Source organism: Balaenoptera ricei, chromosome 17 (assembly GCF_028023285.1).
Source record: "Balaenoptera ricei isolate mBalRic1 chromosome 17, mBalRic1.hap2, whole genome shotgun sequence".
NCBI lineage: Eukaryota > Metazoa > Chordata > Mammalia > Artiodactyla > Balaenopteridae > Balaenoptera > Balaenoptera ricei.
The window spans coordinates 38,635,326-38,657,339 of NC_082655.1; the positions used below are offsets into that span (position 1 = coordinate 38,635,326).

At 41.9% G+C, this 22,014-nt stretch overlaps 1 protein-coding gene and 1 non-coding gene across 4 annotated transcripts in view; both read right to left on the reverse strand.

The window, feature by feature from the left end:
• Positions 1-2,217: 2,217 nt before the first annotated feature.
• On the reverse strand, positions 2,218-2,352 carry LOC132352155 (small nucleolar RNA SNORA70). Its single transcript, XR_009498618.1, has one exon. It is a non-coding gene; the product is annotated as a small nucleolar RNA SNORA70 (small nucleolar RNA).
• A 254-nt stretch (positions 2,353-2,606) lies between these two features.
• Positions 2,607-22,014, reverse strand: part of MATN2 (matrilin 2) — a 159,576-nt gene continuing 140,168 nt past the window's right edge. For 2 of the 3 annotated variants that reach the window (XM_059901683.1, XM_059901681.1), the window contains exons 11-19: positions 17,828-17,950; positions 16,447-16,569; positions 14,101-14,223; positions 9,856-10,269; positions 6,984-7,136; positions 5,865-5,936; positions 5,427-5,561; positions 4,949-5,047; positions 2,607-3,169 (exon numbers count right to left, since the gene is read on the reverse strand). In XM_059901683.1, the coding sequence (XP_059757666.1) occupies positions 3,114-3,169; positions 4,949-5,047; positions 5,427-5,561; positions 5,865-5,936; positions 6,984-7,136; positions 9,856-10,269; positions 14,101-14,223; positions 16,447-16,569; positions 17,828-17,950 (1,298 nt within the window). In that variant the 3' untranslated portion in view covers positions 2,607-3,113. The remainder of the gene's footprint in view (positions 3,170-4,948; positions 5,048-5,426; positions 5,562-5,864; positions 5,937-6,983; positions 7,137-9,855; positions 10,270-14,100; positions 14,224-16,446; positions 16,570-17,827; positions 17,951-22,014) is intronic. The other variant, XM_059901682.1, reaches the window with a different exon arrangement.

The following is a 22,014-nucleotide window of genomic DNA, read 5'->3' on the forward strand; positions in this document are numbered from 1 at the left end:
CCGCTTCCCCCACCCCCACCCCCGCCGCGTCCTACACAGGTTCACGGGGAGATCTTTCTTGTCCTTTCAGGTGTTTAAGGTCTTCTGCTAGTGTTCAGTAGGTATTCTGTGAGAATACATATGTAGATGTATTTTTGATGTATTTGTGGAGGTGAGTTCCATGTCCTTATGCTCCGCCGTCTTGATTAGAGCCCTGAGGTGGTACTGTTTGACAGATGAGGAAATCAAGGCTTGGAAAGGTCACACAAATAATGAAACTGGAAAGCAAAACTTTTACCCTGAGATGTACAGAGAGCAAAACAAGGAAAATGGAGAACTATTTTAAATTTTAGACAATATTCAAGTTAAATATCTTAGATTAATACGTAAATTTGATGGATTGGTTGGAGGTTTTGTCTCCCACGAAGGCATTTTCCTTCCCAAGTTGGAGAAAGTTGAAACATGTATTTAATAGCTAAAGTGTGTGGGAGTGGTGGCTGTGTTTGTGTGTGCGCACAGTCTAGAGCCACTAGAGGGAGCCAGGACTCAACAGAAGACAGATTTGTGCCAGCTGGAAGCAATGCCTAAACTATGATTGCATCTCAAAAGGTAACGCCAACCCAAATCAGCAGTTCGAATGAAAACCTGTTTTCAGGATCACTCGGAGGACTCAAATATGAATATAAACTGAAGGTTTAATACTTCGAATCACAACTCTTATACCTGGATAGAATTAGATGATTTCCAGATAGGATTGTAGCCCAGGAGATGTTCTTCCTAGTTTACCACACTGCCTTTTGGGAGGAAATTTTGATGGGAACACTTGTCTTGAAGTATTTAAACATAAGCTTACTCAAGGTGTTTTGTTTGTAAAAGCATCATTTGGCCTCAAAAATACAGTAGCTGAGGGAAGAGAAATGGGAACATATTGTATATGTATAACTGATTCACTTTGTTATAAAGCAGAAGCTAACACACTATTGTAAGGCAATTATACTTCAATAAAGATGTTTAAAAAAAAAAAATACAGTAGCTTCCATAGGATGGATGTCATTGGGGGTGGGGGGGTCTTCATTTCTTAAAGAAGCTGCCACTTGTCGTATTTTCTTGATCCTATAAGTGCCTTGAACTCATAGATTTGAAGTCTCCTTTGACTCTGTCCCAATTCTCACTTCCTTGTTTTCCCAGGGACAACACCACTGTTGTGTATATTCTTCTGGAACATTTTTTGTACTTTAATGTACATATTTATGTATCTTTGAACAACTAGCAGTGTAGTTTTTTTTTTCATTTACAGAAATGGTATGCTAAACACAGTTTGCCATTGACTTTTTAAATTCATCTCTGTTTTGGAGTTTTACCATGTATACATGTAGACAATACATTTCTTTTAATTTTTTATTTGTTATTTTTTCATTTATTTTTGGCTGCGTTGGGTCTTTGTTGCTGCGTGCAGGCTTTCTTTAGTTGCGGTGAGCGGGGGCTACTTTTTGTTGCAGTGCGCAGGCTTCTCATCTTGGGTTCTCGTTGCAGAGCACGGGCTCTAGGCATGCGGGCTTCAGTAGTTGTGGTGCAGGGGCTTAGTTGCTCCACAGCATGTGGGATCTTCCCGGACCAGGGCTCGAACCCATGTCCCCTGCATTGGCAGGCGGATTCTTAACCACTGTGCCACCAGGGAAGCCCAATACATTTCTTTTAAATGTTGCATAGTATTTCTGAGGTATGCCACAATTTATCACTTCCCCCTCTGAGGATGATTAGGTTATTTGTAATTTTTTAACTTTTATCAACTCGAGTAACATTCTTTTTTTTTTTCTTTTTGGACAAGAAAGTAGGATTTATTGGTGGGCATGAGTAAGGAGGGGACAGCGCCAAGGCTCTCATGAGTGCAGGGCCCGCCATTTGTCCAGAGAGCCACAATTAGGGATGTATTTGACCCCACAGGCACCCGGGATAAGCCACTTTTCTGCCACCATGTTTTCGAATTCATCCGCATTAAACTTAGTAAATCCCCACTTCTTGGAGATACGGATCTTCTGGCGGCCAGGTAACTTGAACTTGGCCCTGCGGAGGGCCTCAATCACATGCTCCTTGTTCTGCAGCTTGGTGCGGATGGACATTATGATTTGGCCAATGTGGACCCTGGCCACTGCCCTGGCGCTTTCCAAAGGTACCGCGCATACCTGTCTGGAGCCTAGATTGGGGACAGCATGCCAGTCATTAGTGTACACTGGAAATGGCTGTCTCCAAGGTCCCTTAGGGCAACCCGTATAGGCAACAGGCTGCATACACTACTGAGGAAGCTAAAATCATCTAGTTAACTACCTGTAACTGCAGTAGCTAGAGTACAGGGTAGGGCTGCATTTTCAGTTTTACTAGGTGTTGATAGATTATACTCCAGAGGCTGCCCATTTGTGTTCTCACTAGCAGTGTACAAGAGCCCCATATTTTCACATCTTTACCAATGCTATAGTCAGACATGCTAACTTTGCCAAGCTGATTGTTTTAACCTGCATTTTCCTGATTATCGGTGAGATTCAACATTTTTTTCATATGTATTTTAGCCATTTCTCATGTATACATACCTTTCATTTAAAGTTAAACTTAGAATTTTACACAGAATACCATTCTCTGAAGTGAATTTTAATATTGTATTAAAAAATCAAACTTGTTACACAGTACATATGTTCTATGACTTTATGCATACATCCATATACATATATCAAGGTAAAGTCCAATACAAAAAAAAAATAGCTTTCCCATGGCCAGTGTTCTACGGAAGTAAGACTGTGCAAACTTTATTTTGTAGTCAAATGAGATTGCAACACTAAGGCAGAACAAGGCAAAAGCAGATGTGTCCACAGTATATTACAGAATATCTTGCATAGCTTATTTGTTCTCACTTGATAAACTCATTTTAGGATTCTGAAAGATTTTTTTTTTCTCAATGAATTTATACAAGTTAGTGTGTACTTTTTGCCTTTGTTCTATAGCAAACCAGCTTTCTCAGTACTAGTTATGTTTTAGTTTACAACCTTACAGAATTAATGATAGCTTGAGCTTTTGGGGCTCTGAACTGTTTCACTGTAATCCTTGATACAATGACGTGCAAATACATGTATCATTTTGAATCTTCATCTGTATCTCAGGCGATTTTCTAGGGCTTCCATTCTCTCTGTCATTTCTTCTAGTAAATCTCAAATTAAGGAAGAGGAATCTGAATGGCCTGTATTTATTTACATTCAAATCAACTTGATTTATCTACATAAGAATTTGTGTCCTGAGAAATCCAAGGCTTTTGGGGTTTTTTTTTTTCCCATTTCTGTTAAGTATTTTAAAATTCTGACTTATAAGTTTATAGTAACTTATTAGCACATGCTATCAAGACTATAAATCTGTATGGGGTTAAATACTCTTTTTTTTTTTTAAAGCCAGATAGTTCAGTTCAAATTTTTCTTTTTAAAAATTTTAATTCTACTCACACCCCTGTTGCTTATAAATTAATTTGCCATAGCACACCTCTCAAAGCCAAACTGATAATGTTGGGAATGAGGTGAAGAGAAGAAAACAAAAGGATTAGGCCTTGGAAAGTAAGATGACATCAGAAGAGATGAAGAAAGATGAGTTTTCACCAATGATGATAGGACCAAAGTGTAGCAGCCTTGAAGACTTCTGACCTATGCTCTTCTAATTTTTTTTTAATTTTTTTTTTAAGATTTTTTTTTTCTTTTTTTGGATGTGGACCATTTTTAAAGTCTTTATTGAATTTGTTACAATATTGCCTCTGTTTTATGTTTTGGTTTTTTGGCCGCGAGGCATGTGGGATCCTAGCTCCCCGATCAGGGATTGAACCTGCACCCCTGCATTGGAAGGCGAAGTCTTAACCACTGGACTGCCAGGGAAGTCCCAACCTATTCTCTTTTATATATAACTTCCTTATTCTCTTGTGAAGTAAACCCTCAGAGGTGGGCTGGGAAAAGGCAGAGCAGAGGAGCATTAGAATAAACATTTGTCTTCCTTCCTGAAGCTTCTTAATACCCTCCACCTGCTCCCTCAATGGCAGAATGAGAGCCTGGATTCATCACCTATATTAAACACTGTCAGATTATTTTACTTTACTTTATGGAGCATATTTCTGGTTTTCAGAGAGGGAATGGCTATATGCTGTTCTTTATTTTATAAACCCATTTGCACAGAAATAATTCAGAATTAAACCGTTTCCCTTTAGACTAGTTGATGCATGTTGAGCTAGATATCAGGCAGCTTTAATAAGCTTACTATAATTTTAAGTTCAGAGCATTTGGCAGGGTGTTCAGTGTATAAAAGCACTGAATCCTCATTTCTCCATTATTCCAAAGCATCCCTTTTATTTGTAATAATTGTATTAATGAATCATTGGATCCTGCTGTTCCCTTGGTAGAATGTTTCATCTTAGAGTGCTGATATAAAAGATCTCTGCTGCCAAACAAAACCCCACCCCAGTCCTCTAGAACCTACACACTGACCAGATGTGGCCGCAGTGTGGCTTGGGACCAAAGGAAGGGTTTGGAGTTTAGGTAAAAGACTTTGAAACCTCTTCATTCTACATTAATTCTTTGCCTATACGCACTGTATCTTTAATGCACTTCAGATCTGGTATATAGCTTTCATTTCCTCCCAGCAGAGAAGGAGTTAAATAAGTCTGTCTTGTCTTTACTTTGCATACTGACTGGCTGACTGGCCTTAACTGCTAAACCTCCTAGAACCAACCGCAGATAGCAGCTAAGTGCCTGACCTGTGCCGGAAGCTTGGCTTGCCCTTGGCTCTCAAGCACCTATCAGTCTGCTTAAGAAGAAGCCTTTCTTGGAGTTCACTGTTCTTGACTTTATGGAAATGACTTCATTTGATATATACCCATATATAGAATTTTTTGAAGTTGTGATAATATTCTTTGCATTCCATACAGAAGCATAACATTAGAAAAGGATATAGCGCTGTGTTAATTTTCTTACTTCTTCATTTGCAAGGTTCTGGAACATTATAAGGTTTTCACATTTGCATTGATTGTGTTTCTCTTCCAAAGGACTTCCTAAGAAAGCAGATGGAAAGTGTTCACCTCTATAACCCACCAAACTTCCCAGACTCGTAATAGTAGGACTGAATCAGCATATGAAGGAAACCATAATGAAAGAAATGTTCAACTTTTTCCATGCAGCCAGATCCAGTAAATACCAGGAAAGGGCTGTATGTGCTTCCAATGCTGGAAGTGCCCTTTTTTGTGGACTGCGGGAAGACTACTCCACTTTCTTTTAGTTTATTTTTTTAGTTCTCATTTTTCTTAAGTTCTTCTCTTTCCCCCTCTCCTACTTCCTACTTCCTCCTTTCCTGTCCTCCCTTAAGCTGAGTTTGTTGGCAAATTGAGAGGCTGATAGCAAATTACCCTATAGTAATATTTTACTTGGAACTACCTGAGGATTTTGTCGAATGGAAAAGTTTTTGTGTAGACCGTGCAAGATTGTTTTCTTCAAACAGATATCTGTGTTGCACTGCAAAATTAGAACAGGAAAGTATGTCTCGGATATTTATGGTGACTGGCTCAGATTCTGTAAAGAAAAAGAAAACTGAAGTCAAACCTGTTTAACATGGTTGTGGTTATAATACAGCCATCAACTGTCAGAGTAAGGTACTTGGTACTTATAGAATGGGGTACATAGAATGGGGTACATAGCTTAATTTTGGGACATACTATGGCAGAAGGACTGTCAGCAGAGAGGCTATTACCAACTATGGCTAAAAAAATGTAGAGTAAATGTTTCCTGTGTGATGGAACAACTTTTGTCTGTGGGGAAACCATGGTGCAAAGCATCAACCAAAGATTCTAAAAATACTGCTTTTAAAAAATGTACCTGTTGGCTTGCGGGCCCTCTTTGGCAGTTCCCCTGCTGGGGAATCCCGTCTTCCATCAGAGTCTTCCAGAGCTGAGAGGTAAAAGATGACCAAAAGAGTGACACTTGTCCACATGGGCGCATGTGTTCTTTAGAAAACTGGTCCCAGACCAACTCCTTACCTACCTGCCACCACCCAGGATGTTCTGGTTTGATTTGGTAACACCACCGATTCACAAAAGCACTTGGTTCCCCCGATAATCTAAGACCTTTCTAGGGCAGTTCTCTTTAGTAAGAGAAGCTTGGATCCCTTAAATGCATCTTAAGAATATCCCCCAAAATGTTACGTCTAGAAGGTAGGGTGGGAAAAAAAATTAAGTTTGTCCAAGGATTAAGTTGCAGTGGCAGCAGCTCCATTTGAGGTGTTTCAGCTTAAATGAAAGAGCTTAAAGGCAGAACATTACCAAGTTGCATTAGAAATCTGAAAGGCCTTCCCTTCCTGGCCTCTTTCATCCCATTGCTCTTTCCTATGGAAGAATAAGACACATCACTTTGGGATTTTACTGGCGACTGAAGCTGGGACAGGAATAAAAGGAAAAATGGTGAGAACTGCTATATGCAAGGACACCCGGCACAACAGTGAACTGGAGAAAAGCACAAGGGGCTCCTATGCGTAAGAAAATCTAAATTCTAAACGGCAGTTTAATGTTCTGTAAACAAGTAGTCCGTGCAAGAGGGCATTCTTTAAATTTTCATCAGTGAGCTTGGAAGGACTACCATCCCTTTCCACTCTAGTTACAGGTGTATCCCAAAATTGTGCATCAGCTTTCCTGATTCATATAATGGTTTTTTCTAGTTTCGTGATCATCTCCATAGGGTTTTTGTGAGGATTAAGAATTTTGCCATGTGTCAGAACACTTACCACACTGCTCAGTACAGAGCAAGTGCTCAAGCAACGTTAGCTATTATTTTGTCTTCCCTCTCCCCTATTCCACTTTTTGTGCTTAGTGTTTCTGGGCTTCACTGGCCCTGCCTACAAGGGAGGCACTTTTTTGAGCACTTTGAAGGAATGGATTGAGAATTTCTCATTCACGTGCTGCTGTGTTTGCTAAGGTCTCTTCTAGACGTAAGCTATAGTACCTTCACATATGCCTTTCCGTAGTTTATCACTTATCTCGCCCATCGTGCTGAAGTCTTCGGCATAGAAGAGATGCTCTTCTGTGGGCTCAGAGGCAATCTCTTGTAGTTCTTCCTCAATGGCTTTCCCTACCCCAACAGCATACATGGTTACACCTAAGGAACAGAGCAAATTAAGAGCAGCGTAGTTGCACAGACATGGAAAACAAATTTATGGTTACCAAAGAGGAAAGGGGGGGAAGGGATAAAATAGGAGCTTGGGATTAACAGATACACACTACTATATATAAAATAGACAACAGGGTCCTACTGTATAGCACAAGGAACTATATTCAATACCTTATGATAACCTATAATGGAAAAGAATCTGAAAAAGAATAATCTGTGATTATATATAATATATATGTGATATATATATAATCTGAATCACTTTGCTGTACACCTGAAACTAACACAACATTGTAAACCAACTTTACTTAAATTAAAAAAAAACACAGTAGTTGGAGTTGTATTCCCAGGATCTGGAAGTTGTGTGTACTGCACCCAAAGCCAGCTAGATATTAATAAGTGGTGTGATTTGAGGGGTCCATGTCAACCTCCCTTTACTTTTGCATCATTTTAATTTTGGCTTTGTGAGCAAAAGACAGGGATCCAAGAGAGGAAGGTGAGGCATGAAGGAGAGGTTGGGGAGCTAGACCACCAACCTGTTGCTCAGCTCTGGACAAGGTCATTAACAAATCTTCAACTTTCCCCTGAATTAGCCTTGTGGGTAAAGTAGAAAAGGGCACTACCTTATGGCTTGCTTGCTAAATGAGAATCTCTTCTGGGAGAATTCTAAGAAACAGGTCAGTTAATGACCTTGTAACCTAGTTTCTACTTCTCAGAGGTACAGATAGGAACTTTAAGTGACCTGCGGCCAAGTGAAGCTGGATTCTGCCCACCCATCTTGGGAGGACAAAGCCTTGTGAGGAGGTGCTAAGCTGAAAAGGAGAATCTGCAGACCAGTGGAAATCCCCAAAGTAAGTCAGAAAAAAGAACAAACCCAAGTATCAACCTTAGATTCCAAGAGGCATATGAGATTGTTCCAAAAGCTTTTCTAAACAAAATTAATCATTAGACTCCCTTCCCCAATATCCCCTTCATTTGAAAGTAAAACATAATAAGAACTTAAGTTCTGCTTGATTTTCAGCAGGTATCTTATTCTGGCTAATTCATTAGACTAGATTTTTTTTTTTAAATGGACATAAAAATGGCTCTTTAAGCCAAAGGGCAAGAGTTGGCCTCGTTCTAAAGTCTATGTCAGGTCAACAGCCAAGTTCAGCATATTTGTCTGAGAGCCCAGTGACTTTATGCACAACTTCCTAAAAAGGATAACTACTATTTTAAGATTGTGTTAGCTATACATAGCAGTAATTAAATTCATTAGAGGATGTCACTTCAGATAAATCTTGTTGATTCAAGAACCAAGTAAACATCTGTTTCTTCCACCACCTGTCTTTGGAGGATTCGTGGAAATTTGAGTGGGTAAGAGTAAGGTAGATTGGCTTCAATGAGACAAATAAAAGGGTTGACAACTGTCTTTGGAGACAGGGTGCTTTCCTCTATACATTTTAAGAATGCAGGTTAGAGGGGTCTGTGGGTTTGACATAGGCTCAGGTAAGCTAGTCTAGAAGCAGGGGAACTGGGTGTGAGCAGCCAGTTCTACAATCCACCCAGATGATTCAGGCAGGACACTTTTTGTGGCTCCTACTCTATTGGGTTCAGAAGAAAAGAGTGACGTAAGCAATATCAATAAAACGGCCTCCTCTGTGAAGAGAGTGACTGAATGCTGACGTGAACCGGCCTTTCTGTGAGCAGGAACGGAGTTCACCAATGCTACTGCCAGCACTTTCATCCTTTGTTCATTCACTCAGCAAGGGCTGGTCACACATGTACTGTGTTCCATGCCTGATGGAGGCACTGAGTCCATAGCGTCTTGGATGAAGCCCTGGTTGGTACATGTCCTTTCCCTCTTACAGGGCCTGCTGAAGCAATGTGCCCTCGACAGGTTCTTAAAGAAAGCAGCTTTCAAGCAAACTGCTTCACAGCCTCAAGCTTTCTCATCTCCCCAAGGGAGATCCAGACACTTTCCCTCAAGCTCTCTCCACCAACCATCATAGCTTTTGGGTTTCCTTTCGTCAAGAGCTATATTCCCCCGCCACACTTGACATCTATACACAAATGAAGTCACCTCAAATGCCCCCTGCGTTATACATGGAGTCAGACAAACCTCAGAGAAGAGGCTGAGCTCTACTGAGCAGCAAGAGTTTAGAGTCATGATCTTGTGTGACATTTTGATTTTCTCAAAAGTTAAATTTTGCCTCCTGCAAACACACACGAGTATTCGCTGTCCTAAGGCTACTGCACTCCCAGAGTGTTCACTGGAAGCACTGCTTAAAAAAGAAAAGTATTGGTAAGCGTTCTTCCTATCAGGAGTCTATTTTTATCAAGCTCTTCAGGTGATTCTGAAGCAACCAGACCAGTGTCGGAACTGTTGTGTATTTCTCTGGTTAAATAGCACGTGCAGGATTGATTCTCTGCTCTGGCGGTCACACCCTGGCTAGTAAATCACAGTAGATGATTACTCAGGTATAGTCTGTGTGTAGACCAACCTGCCAGTCTGCAAGATTTTCGTATCCTTCCCGAGTCCTTTAACTCCTGTGGGGTGCCTTTAAGGCCACTAGGTGGCAGTTTAGTAAAGGTGTGTAACAGTGGTGACAGGAAGCCTTTCTGTCTGCTCAAAGAATCTCACTCCTGTGGCCCCATGTGAACACCAAGTTGAGTTTAAGAAACCCGAACCTTGAGTGGTGTAAACCACGCCTCCATCCCATATTACCATTGGCCTGGGCTTTACTGGCCCACTCGGAGACATCATCCTGAGCCCGTCCATCTGTTAACACGATGGCCACTCTGGGCACCCGTGCGGAGAGAGGCCTGGCCCCTTCTACTTGGGTAAAACTTCTCTCAAACATGTGTTTCAGAGCCAGTCCAGTCATAGAGCCCTTGCCCATGTATTTCATGTGGGCCACAGCTTTTTTCATGTCTTTGGCCGAGCTGAAGTTTCTCAGGGTAAACTCTGTGCGGACCTGCGTGGAATACTGGAGCAGCCCCACTCGAGCGGCTTTTGGGGAAATTGCCAAGGAATTTATAATTCCAGTGACAAACTGCTTCACAATCTCAAAGTTCTCTTCTCCGAGGCTCTTGGATCCATCGATCACAAAGACCAGGTCAACTGGGCCTTCAGTGCATCCTACAGGAATGAAAGGAAAGTTGAGCTAGTTAAATGATAAAAATCACTTATGCACAAGAGGAGAAGAAAACTGTGCTTCCACTGGAGGCATAACCACTTGGGAGAGCCACCTTTATTCTTTACATAATACACAGGACAGACAGTGTAGGGAGAGTAACGAGCAACAGTAATGCTCAGAATTGCCTTTATATGCGGCTTGTCAAATTGTTAAAAAGTAGTATTTTCCACAAGCAAAAACACACAGCAGATGTACAAATTGGAAACCAGGTCCACGCTGTACCCTGGGTCACCGGCAGCCAGGTCTGGGAGGGACTGTGTGTATAGTACTCTGAAGGGTCTGACAGCACCCAAAAGATTCCAATAACTTTACTCCAGGCGGGTGATACCACCCCGGTGCTGGCATCTGACAGACAACAGACTTGGAAAGTCTTCCAGTTCAGCTCGGCCATCACCTCTTCCAGGGAGATTTCCTAGTAACTCAGCTTGTCTTAGTTACTCTCTGTGTAGCCCTAACACGACTAATTTAGTCGACAAAACATTGTTTATTGAGCACCTGCTTTGTGTAAGGCAGTCAGTGCAGCAGGATTGCAACAGTGACCAAAGCAAACTCCCTGACACCACGTTGCTTACAGTCCAATGTACTCCTCTGTGCAGTGTTCCACACAGTACAACGGCTAGTTAATTATGTGTCAGTGTCCTCCTCCCGTCTGCCAGTTCCTCCTCAGCAGGAGCCATTTCTCATTAATTTCTGTACCTCCAATACCTGGCACACAATAGTTGTTAAATAAATACTTGTTGACAGAATAAACGAAGGAGGTGGTGTCCATTGGGTAGCACACCCGTTAGTATCCTATTGACTTTTTTTTTTTTTTTTTTTTTTTTGGCTGAGCCATACAGCCTGTGGGAACTTAGCTCCCCAACCAGAGACCGAATCTGGGCCCTCGGCAGTGAAAGCACGGAGTCCCAACCACTGGACTGCCAGGGAATTCCCCCCTATTGACCTTTTAAAGTTTTAAAATGAATTATCACTGTGAATTCTTTATCTATATGGAAGTTTTCCAAGCAACTCAGATGGGTGACAGTAAAAGCTTTATGCAAATATGTAAGCAAACTGGGTGTGGAGAGGTTTTTTTGTTATTTAGGGCTGCATAAGAAAAATTTACAGATTCCAAATGAATGATCTCATTTCAAACAGTCTATGCAATATACATTCCCTTTTACATATCAAGCAGCTGTCTAATATTTGAAAATGAAGCACAGCAATATTAGGAAGTAAAGACACACATGCAAAAATATTTCTATTCCTGGGCTTAACTAATACGCTAATGTAATTGTGTGTGTGTGTGTGTGTGTGTGTGTGTGTGTGTGTGTGTGTGTGTTGGAAGAGTTGGGTTCCTCTCTTTCTTCATTAAGTGCTTGTCCTCTTTACCCAACCTATTGATCTGTTATTAATGAGAGGAAAAGGCCAATTCAGAGCTTCATTTACATTCATAGCCTGAATCTCAAGGAGTGTGCACATGACTCTCCAGCAGATTTCAGAAATAGTGAAATAATTTTCCAGCAGTGAATCTGTTTTCTCTTCTTCCCCATATACTCTTTTCTTACAGAATGAAACCAACACCTGCAGCCTCCATGCATAGAGGGGTGTAGAAGGCTTCGCCAGGAAACAAGAATCCTAGGTCGAGTGGAAGAGCATCAGGGTGAGAGGTGCCAGACTCTCACTTTCAGATCCAGGGAGAATGACAGTCCCTCTTGCTGGCTACTTGTTTGCAGGAAGATCACTCAGCTTTCCTTGGATGTTTTCTTTTGGTAGTTAAGTCAATGAGACTGGAACGGAGCAGTGTTTTGCTTTCTGAACTTAATTTTCACAGAGTTCCAGAATTTCAGGGTTGGACAAGACCTTTAAAAGCCACTGGTCCAGCCACCCCTGTTGCTCACATCTTTACTGCATCCCTACCCAGTAGCCATTCATTCAGCCTGGACCTGAACACCTCTCCTGATGAGGAACTCATCACTTCACCACTGAAGCCCCATCTGTAGACAGCTCTGCTGTTGATGATTACATTTGTAGCCACCATTTGTCGAGCAATTGGAATGTGCCAGCACTGGGCTAAACACTTTTAAATCATGATATCATGTATTCCTCATGACGATTCTGTGAGGTATTATCTTCATATTATATGAAGAAACTGAGACTCAAGTTAAATAATTTCTCCAAGGTCACACAAATGTATGAATAGGGGGTTCAAATCTGGGTCTGTCGAAGCTCATGATCTTAACTAATTAATCACACAGCTTCTCTGAGACAAAGTGTCTTTGTCCTCATACTCAGCTGTAGCTTCTCCCCGATGTCCTTTCTTTCCCTGGGGTCTGGGGGGAGTGTCATATAAATAATGGGTGAGGAGATTGTCAGTTTGGTATTTGAAAGGTACCTCAAATCTTTTTTTCTACATAGATCTTCCTTTATTTTTCACTTGACATCGTATTGAACTTCCCCACCATGATGCTTTCTAAATCTTGTCTCTATCCTTTTTCTTTATTTTTTTTCTAAAAAAAATATTACATGCACATGGAACAAAGTTCAAACACTACAAAGGGTATCTATATCTATATATCTCCATCTACCTATATAGCTATATCTATATTGAGAGAGAGAATATAGGTTAGAGAGAGCCTTTTGCAAAATACATCAATGGTAACATACTATAAAAACCATTCAGCACCATGCTTTTTTCACCTAAAATATCTTGGGGATACATCTAGAGCTGCTTCATTCCTTTTAACAGCTGTATAGTATTCTATTGTATAGATGTACCATCATTTATTTAATCAGTATCTTATGGATAGACATTTACCTTATTTCCCATTTTTGCTACTGCAAATAACGCTGCACAAAACATCCCTTTAAATATGGCTATGTGTTCTTATGTGATAAGAACACATGCACTTATCTGTGGGATAAACTCCTAGAACTGGAACTGCCTTTAAAATATTGCCAAATTGCCCTCCTAAAAGTTGTACCAATTCAGATGCCTAGTGATAAATTTACAATTGCCTATTACAACATACCATTGCTGGAGACTTCCCTGGTGGTCCAGTGGCTAAAGTCTCCATGCTCCCAATGCAGGGGCCTGGGTTTGATACCTAGTCAGAGAACTAGATCCCACATGCCGCAACTAAGAGTTCACGTGCTGCAACTAAGTGTTCGTGTGCCACAACTAAAAGATCCCGCACATGGCAATGAAGATCCTGCGTGCTGCAACTAAGACCCAGTGCAGCCAAAAAATAAATAAATAAAAAAAAATTTTTTTTTTAAAATATATATACACACACACACACACACACACCATTGCCAATATAAGGAATCATCAAAATTTTTGAACTCTGATAACAGGTAAAAAAAATGTATGGTAGCTTTAATCTCTCACTATACATTTTCCCTTTTTTTTCTTTTATGGCTTTTATGTTTCATGTCATGTTTAGAAAGTTCTTCTCTACTCTGAGATTATAAAATAACTCAAGATTTTTTCTGCTACTTTAGAGGTATTATTTTTTAAGTTTAAAAGCACAAGTCTTACCTCCCTCATTCCAGATATTCTTATTCAGCTAGGATCATTCTAGCCTCTTAGCTGATAGTGAACTTACTGTCAACTAAAACCAGAAGTTTTTTCATAGGTTCAGTTAAGCTCTCTCTTCCCCATTCTGTATCTATGCATACACATTTATGTCTATGGTAGAAGCAGAGGTGAGGGATTTATTTCCTGCAAATACTCCAAAAAGCAATTGCTCCCAAACCAAATTAAGGTAGAAAACCAAGTTGAGATCACTTACTTTTGCACCGTCTTCCATCCTCAGCTAGAATAAATCCCTCTGAGCATTTGCAGATGTAAGAACTGCCACGATTAACACAAATGTGTTCACAGCCATGGTGGGTTGATTTGCAGACATCCTTCCCTGAGGGTAATGTAGGAAGTTAAGCAACCTCATCAATGTAGAAATGAGCTGGGTTGAACAGTCATGTCAGGACAGATCATAGAAATAATCCATTAAAAAAAATCTCGGTCAAACTTCCTCTATAACATCCCCCTTTTCAGTCTAATACTCAGGATACGGCATGGTAAAGGAAACCTCCTCCTCTCAGAAAGCTCTAGTTCCCATGAAACTGAATGGTGAGATGGGTAATCAGGTGTCCTGGATTTATTGTTAATTTTTAGAATTGTTCGATGTGCTTTGAGTTTTGATTTTCCCAAACTACTGATTTTTCCCCATAGACATCCCAAACGCTTCAGTTTTAATTGTCTGATTAACATTTTTCATGTGTGAGATACTTTTAACTCTCCAAAGTAGTTACAGCCTTTTAATCTTCACAACGTCCTGTGGAAAGAGGAGGGCAGGGATAATTATACCCAATGTATAACTGAAGAAACGAAGTTTCACAGAGTTGCCCAAGGTCATACAACCAGTTGATGACACAGCTGAAGCAGGATGTGTCCTGAGTAGTCCTCCTCCGCGGCATGAAAGCCTTTGGTTCTCTGGTTCTTTTCTGTCATTAGCTCCCTACAAGGAGAAGCTTCCTACAAAATTGGAATCAGTGACTACAGATCCCTCTGGAAGTGGGAATGGTGGGATTTGATTTAGCAATCAAATTTCAGAGGAAGAAGTTGTGCCTTGTGTACAATTGTGTACAATAGCTCAACTTATTGAGCAAAAAATATGTTGAACGAAGAAATGATGCACATGTATGCCCATGCTTACAGAAAGAGAAGCAAGAACAAATGGCTCAGGCAGACATAATGGGCAGAACTGTAGCCATGGGCTCTGTAGAAGGACACCACCTTGTGAAGGCAAAACATAGGCTAGTGTAGGGAGCCCTGCAGAGTCAGGCCACGGACCCACGGGCATCCCAGGAATCGGTTTTTCAGACAGAACTTCTCACTAACAGTAGAAGCCCCTCTTCCTGGCAGAAGAATGCGGAATGAGTTCTCCCCAACCCCACTAAGGTTGACCTGTGGAGGCCCCCAGTTATTTCGGGAATCCATGAGGATATTCCCCCAAATCAACCTCAGCAGCAAGTGAATTTTTTTTTTTTTTAAACTAAAAAAGGAACATCCTGCCCACCAGAGCAGAGTATCACAAAAGCAAGTGGACAGTGTCAAGATCCCCCAAAGCAGGGATTAACAGCTCAGAATCTCACAGTGGAGGAAAAATCTCCACCTTGTTCTTGTCTACTGCCCACCTCACTGAGCTTGGCCAACCCTGTCTCTTCTGTTGGGGGCTGTGATGGTTAACTTGATGTGTCACCTTGTCTAGGCTATGGTGCCCAGTTGTTGCATCAAACACCAGTCTAGATGTTGCTGTGAAGGTATTTTTTTTTAGATGAGATTAACATTTAAATCAGGAGACTTTGAGTAAAGCAGATTATCCTCCATATTGTGGGTGGGCCTTATCTTGAAGACCTTTAGAGAAAAAAAAGACTGAATTCCCCAAAAGGAAGAGGGAATTCTGCTTCCAGACTGCCTTTGGATTACAGCTGCAACATCGGTTCTTCCCTGGGTCTCCAGCCTGCCAGCCTGCCCTACAGATTCCCTGTCTATCTATCGATCTATACACACACACACACACACACACACGTACACATACATTTTATTGGTTCTCTGGAGAACCCTGACCAATATATCTTCTAAGTAAACTCAGCATCTGTTTTGAGTGACCTACAGAAGCAAATGACAGAACGGATAAACAAGACTCACAGAAAATCCTTTCGGCCCTTCTCGCACCTTCTGCCCTTACTTATAAGGTTTGCCAAGAAAAAATAGCAGTATAACTATTCTTTGATCCTTATAGAGATTGCTGGCAGAGATTCTAATCCCACCCAATGACTAGCCAGGCACCGTGCTAGGCTCTGGACATCCACACAACTCTTGTGGAAAGGGCCTACAGCTGGGAGAAAGTGAAAAGCAGCGAAGAGCCTGACAACTCAGGACCTTGACTGAGAAATTCTTGAAGAACTAAGGGTCTGTTGTACTGATCACTAGCACAACAGTTTCAGAGCACCCAAGGCAGGAACTTACAATAGTGACATTGATTATAAAGGAAGACTTTCAATGCTTAATGAAGTTCTCCAACTGTCCAAGACCCACAGATGGAAAAGTCCGCCTCTACCTTGAAGCCACTTACTTCTGCAGTGTTTCCTGTCCTCAGCGAGTCGGAATCCCTCCAAGCACTTGCAGATGTACGACTCACCACTGTTCACGCAAATGTGTTCACAGCCGTGGTCTACTGCTTGGCAGACATCTTTCCCTGAGGACAGCAGAGCAAGTTAAATGTTACCAGCATCAATTTTCCCTGGGCTTCACCTGCAAATTTCCATCCATCTCAGCCACTGGACTCCAGGGCCACCTGAGCTCAGTGATCCGTGGGGAGGAAGGTAAAACTGAGGATGAAGTTCAGCGGCTCTAATTCGGGCTCACTCTCCCAACTTCCTCACTATCACCGCCGCCGTCATTCACCAGCACCTACTTCAGTGTCTCATAAATATGCAAGCCATCATCAGCTTTCTGCAGATGCAGTTTGTGATATCAGAAAGGAAACACTGTTGGTATGATTACTTAGGAGATTAAACCTCAGTTTAGATTAGTGGCACTGAAATCTAATTTTGGCTTTTCCCCTGACATATGACTTTGGAGAATGACTTAACCTTACCTTTCCTTTCTGAAAAATGAGAAAAATACTTCCAGTTACCCATCTTTTCTTCAAATGTGAAATATGAGGTGTTCTCTGTAAAGTACTTTTGAGAAGCTTGAGAAAAAGACGACTGATGGGGTGGGAATCATTTGCTCAGGGTTACACACCCCCCTTTGACTATATAGAGACGTGTCTTGGCCCCATCTAAGAGGCCTTGCTTTCTGAGACACAGAATGGCCTCATCATAAGGTGGTCTCTAAGAGGGATTTGCACCACCAGACAACAACAATACTAATTAAGAATAAAGAAACAGAGGCTCAGAGAAGTTAAGCAACTTGCCCAGCTAATAAATGGCAGAGCTAGAAGCTGATAGAATACTGGATTTCAGACTGTACATCTTTCCAGTAGAGCACACTGCCAACCTGTCGTTTCTTTCCACAGGGCACAAATGAACACCTTTGGTTGTAGCTCTGGCACTGACTTTTTTCATTTGTCCATTTGTTTGTTTTCTTTTTAATAGACTTTATTATTTAGGACAGTTTTAGATCTACAGAAAAACTGAAGATAGTACAGAGAGGTTCTATAAACCCCATACCCAGTTTCCACTATTATTAACATCTTTTACTAGTGTGACATGTTTGTTAACAATTAATGGACCATTACTGATACAGTAATATCAACTAAAGTCCATAGCTTATTTATATTTCCTTAGTTTTTAAGCCAAAGTCCTTTTTTTCTGATCCAGGATCCCACATTACATTTAGTGGTCTTGTGGCATCGGTTTTTGAGAGTAACTGATACACAGAGATCAGTACGGTGGATTTCATGCAGAGGTCAGATACAGTAATGTGAGCCCACTCCAATAAAAACTTACTTCTGCAGGTTTTCCCATCTTCACGGAGTATATACCCTTCAAAGCACTGGCACACAAAAGAGCCTCCAGTGTTTACACACGAATGTTCACAACCATGGTTCCCCAAAGCACAAGAGTCCAATTCTGACAATCCAATTGGAATTAGAGAAAGAGAAAAAGGAAATGATTCATACATTACTTATTCAATCTTATAAGACATTTCAGACACCTTAAATGAAAGCAGTACTTTATCCCACAGGGCACATTTCAAAATAGAAAGCATGTCTATAAGCAAAAATTCTTAATATATAAAGAGCACATAAAATAAAACAATATGATCGTCTCCATAGGAAAAATGAACAAAAGACATGGAAGGAAAAGTTACAAAAGGAGAGATAAAAATGGCCTATAAATATTAGAAAGTAAGTTCCACATTATTGATTATCATATAACTATAATGTCAGCTTATCTACATATCTGCTTATGTATGCATGTATGTGTCCTACTTTGGTCATCCATCCATCCAGTCACTCATTCGTTTGTTCACCGAGTTGTGGAATATTTCATGAGTCCCTTCTCTCTGAGTCAGGTACTCTTCTAGGGTCTGGGGATGTAACAATGAATAAAACCAAGTTTCTGCTTTTGTGAAGTTTACATTTGGTGGCAAGGGTGGGAGGAAAGAGGGGGCAAGACAAACGACAGACAAACAAATATATATGTTATATGGGGAAGGTGCTATGGGGAAAAGCAGGACAAGGGGGATATAGAGTGCCCGCTGGTTTGCGGCATAGGGAGGGCTTGTTATTTTACATGCTGCAGTCAGAGAAGGTGACGCTGAGCAGAGCCCTGAAGAAAGAGATGAGTGAATACGTAGTGTTTGGAAAGAACAGCATCCAAGGAGAACAGCATCTGCAAATGGCAGTGGTAGGAGTGGGTGTGGCACGTTTCAGGAAAGGTAAGGAGACCAGGGGGCCAGGCAAGTGATAAGCCGGGATAGACCACGTGGGAGTCACAGGCAGTGGTTGCATCTAAGTAAGAAGGGGTCACTGGATGGTTTTGAGCAGTGGAGAGACATGAACTGACTTTATTTTTAAAGGACTACCGTGCACAGAATGGGGCACAGGTAAGGCTGGAGCACGGAGAGCTGGAAGAAACCCAGTGCACTGATCCTGGTGGCCCAGAGAGGCCGGTGAGAGGGGTCAGACTGTGCCTGTGCTTTGAAGGTAGAGCCTACAAGCTTTGCTGATGGGTTAATATAAAGAGTTTATCTTCATATGGATATGACAGAAGAGTCACAGGTGACTCTGAGGTTACAGGACTGAGCAACTGCAGAATGGCATTGCCGTCCACATGGCTGGGGCAGCTTCTGCGGGAGCTGGTTTGTGAACCTGTGAAAACCAGGCTGATATTTAAAAAACCCATTACTGAGGACAGGTGGGAAGTGATTTTTTATAAGAACCAAACATAATTCTGAGAGTCAACGCTATCATTTCAGATCGAGGAGAACTTCTACAATGCATATGACATGAGGTTATTAAATAAATGTTCCAAAGTGCATAATCACTTTTATAGTCAGGCACAGACCATACGCTTTTTTCTAAGACATTTTTGCAGTATTTTTTTTGGAAGGGAGTCCTGAGAACCACCCTATGCGTTAATTAAAGCAGCTGTTGTTATTCTCATTTACTAGCTAGGGAAACTACGGTTTGGGAAGATTAATGGCTTGCCAACATCAAATGCTAATAAGTGATAGCACCAGATTAAACATGTAATTTTCTGATAATAAATCCCTAGCTAAATAAATGTTTTCCCTAGCTACACTGCATTGCTATATTCTAAAGTAAGCTTCCAAACATGAAGGGAATTGTGCTTGTCTTCGTTTGGGCAGAAGCACCGCCAAAATCGTACAATGGGAAGGCATTATATCAACTAACATTACAACTGCAGAGGAGAGTCAAAACAGAGCTGCCCCTTCCTCTTTGCTCTGAACATGACTTACTTCTCTGGGCACAGTCTAGACTCATTATTAATGCAGAACATCACCCGATGGCTTGGGGTAATCCCTCACATAGTGTTGAGTGGAAATGCAGTTGAGTGATCCATAATACAGACAGCTGGCTGGCTGTGGAGGCGAGCACTTTTTTCCTCACCATGAATTTATATTAAGAATACTCCATTTTCCAATGCAATAAAATAGCTATACATAACTCTTTCAGTCCAGTCTTGCCAAGCCATAATCCAGACAGAACCCCCTGAGCACACCCCTTCTATTTTTTTTTTTTATAAGTTTATTTATTATTTTTATTCTTGGCTGCGTTGGGTCTTTGTTGCTGTGCGCGGGCTTCTCTTGCTGTGGAGCACAGGCTCTAGGTGCACGGGCTTCAGTAGTTGTGGTTCGTGGGCTCTAGAGCGCAGGCTCAGTAGTTGTGGTGTACGGGCTTAGTTGCTCTGCGGCATGTGGGATCTTCCCGGACCAGGGCTCGAACCCGTGTCCCCTGCATTGGCAGGCGGATTCTTAACCGCTGCGCCACCAGGGAAGCCCACCCGCCATCTTTCTGGAGCTTCCCCCATGCCCTGTCCTGTCTCCGTAGTTCCATCTCAGGCTGCAATTTTGAAGAGTGATTGTCTCGGTGCAGGGGCCCTGAAAGCTCATCGGCCCCCAGGTTCTCCCACGCCGAGCCGTGATGGTCTGAGCCTGTACTAGGCAGAGTGGCACTGCTATCCTTTATCAGGAGCCTGCTGAGCCTGAAGCCCCTGTTCTCAGGGGGCGTATTCACTCTTGGCTGCAGACTATCCCAGGAGCTCCCAGCCCAGCTTCTGAGCTCTCCTGGGCTTTTGTACTAATAGCTGTTTGGAAATTTTGTGGTGTGCATGCTTTAAAAGCATGTAGAGAGTTTGGGTTTTTAACCTATCCCCTCCTCACCCCCTTAGAGCATCTGATCAAGAGAGAGGAGAGCTGCGGTTCTCACCCTCTGGTGAGCATCAGTCACTTGCAGAGATTATTTTAAAGGCAAAACAGGCCCATCGTTCAAAATTCAAACATATTAAGGGCAGACTTCCCCTATGGAGGGGTATCTGGCAATATCTACCAAAAGTACAAAATGTACCTTTGACCCGGCAACTTCACTTCTGGAATTCCCTCCTGCAGATACCCTGGCACATATGAAGTGTATCAATAATTTGATATACTTTTAAAAAATATTTATTTATTTTATTTATTTATTTTTGGCTGCATTGGGTCTTCGTTGCTGCATGCGGGCTAGTTGCGGCGAGCGGGGGCTACTCTTCGTTGAGGTGCGCAGGCTTCTCATTGCGGTGGCTTCTCTTGCTGTGGAGCACGGGCTCTAGGCGCGTGGGCTTCAGTAGTTTTGGCTCGCAGGCTTCAGTAGTTGTGGCTCCCGGGCTCTAGAGCGTGGGCTCAGTAGTTGTGGCACACGGGCTTAGTTGCTCCGCGGCATGTGGGATCTTCCCGGACCAGGGCTCGAACCTGTGTCCGCTGCATTGGCAGGCAGATTCTTAACCACTGCGCCACCAGGGAAGCCCCTGGTATACTTTCAAGTTATTCACGGCAGCATTGTTTGTAATAATGAAAAGTGGGAAACAACCCAAGTGTCCACGACTACTCAGGAGACAAGATGAATAAATATTCTATACAATGAGACACGAAGCAGCTGTAAAAAGAATGAGGCAGTTCTCTATGTAATGATTTGAAGAAATCTCCAATAAGTATCCTTGAATGAAGAAAAAAAAGGCATAGAATAGGGTATACAGTGCACCACTTTGTGTGTGTGTGTGTAAGGAAAGGGGAAAAAATATAAACAGATATTTGTATTGGCCTTTATTCACACAAAGAAACATGGAGGATAAATAATACACAAATAAAAATGGAATATTAGCTATCTGTTGCTACGAAACAAGTTATGCCAAAACTTAGCAGCTTAAAGCAACATGTATTATCTCACACAGTTTCTGAGGTTGTGGAATCCCCGAGTGGCTCAGCTGGGAGGTTCTGGCTCAGAGTCTCTCAAGAAGCTGCAGTCGAGCTGTCCCCTGGGGCTGCATTGATCTCAAGGCTCGACTGGAGCTGGAGGATCTGCTTCTGAGCTCACTCATGTATTCACTGGCCTCAGTTCCTCCCTGGTGGTTGCCTGAAGGCTTCAGTTCCTCACCATGTGGGCCTCTCCACAGGGTTGCTCCCGACATGGCTT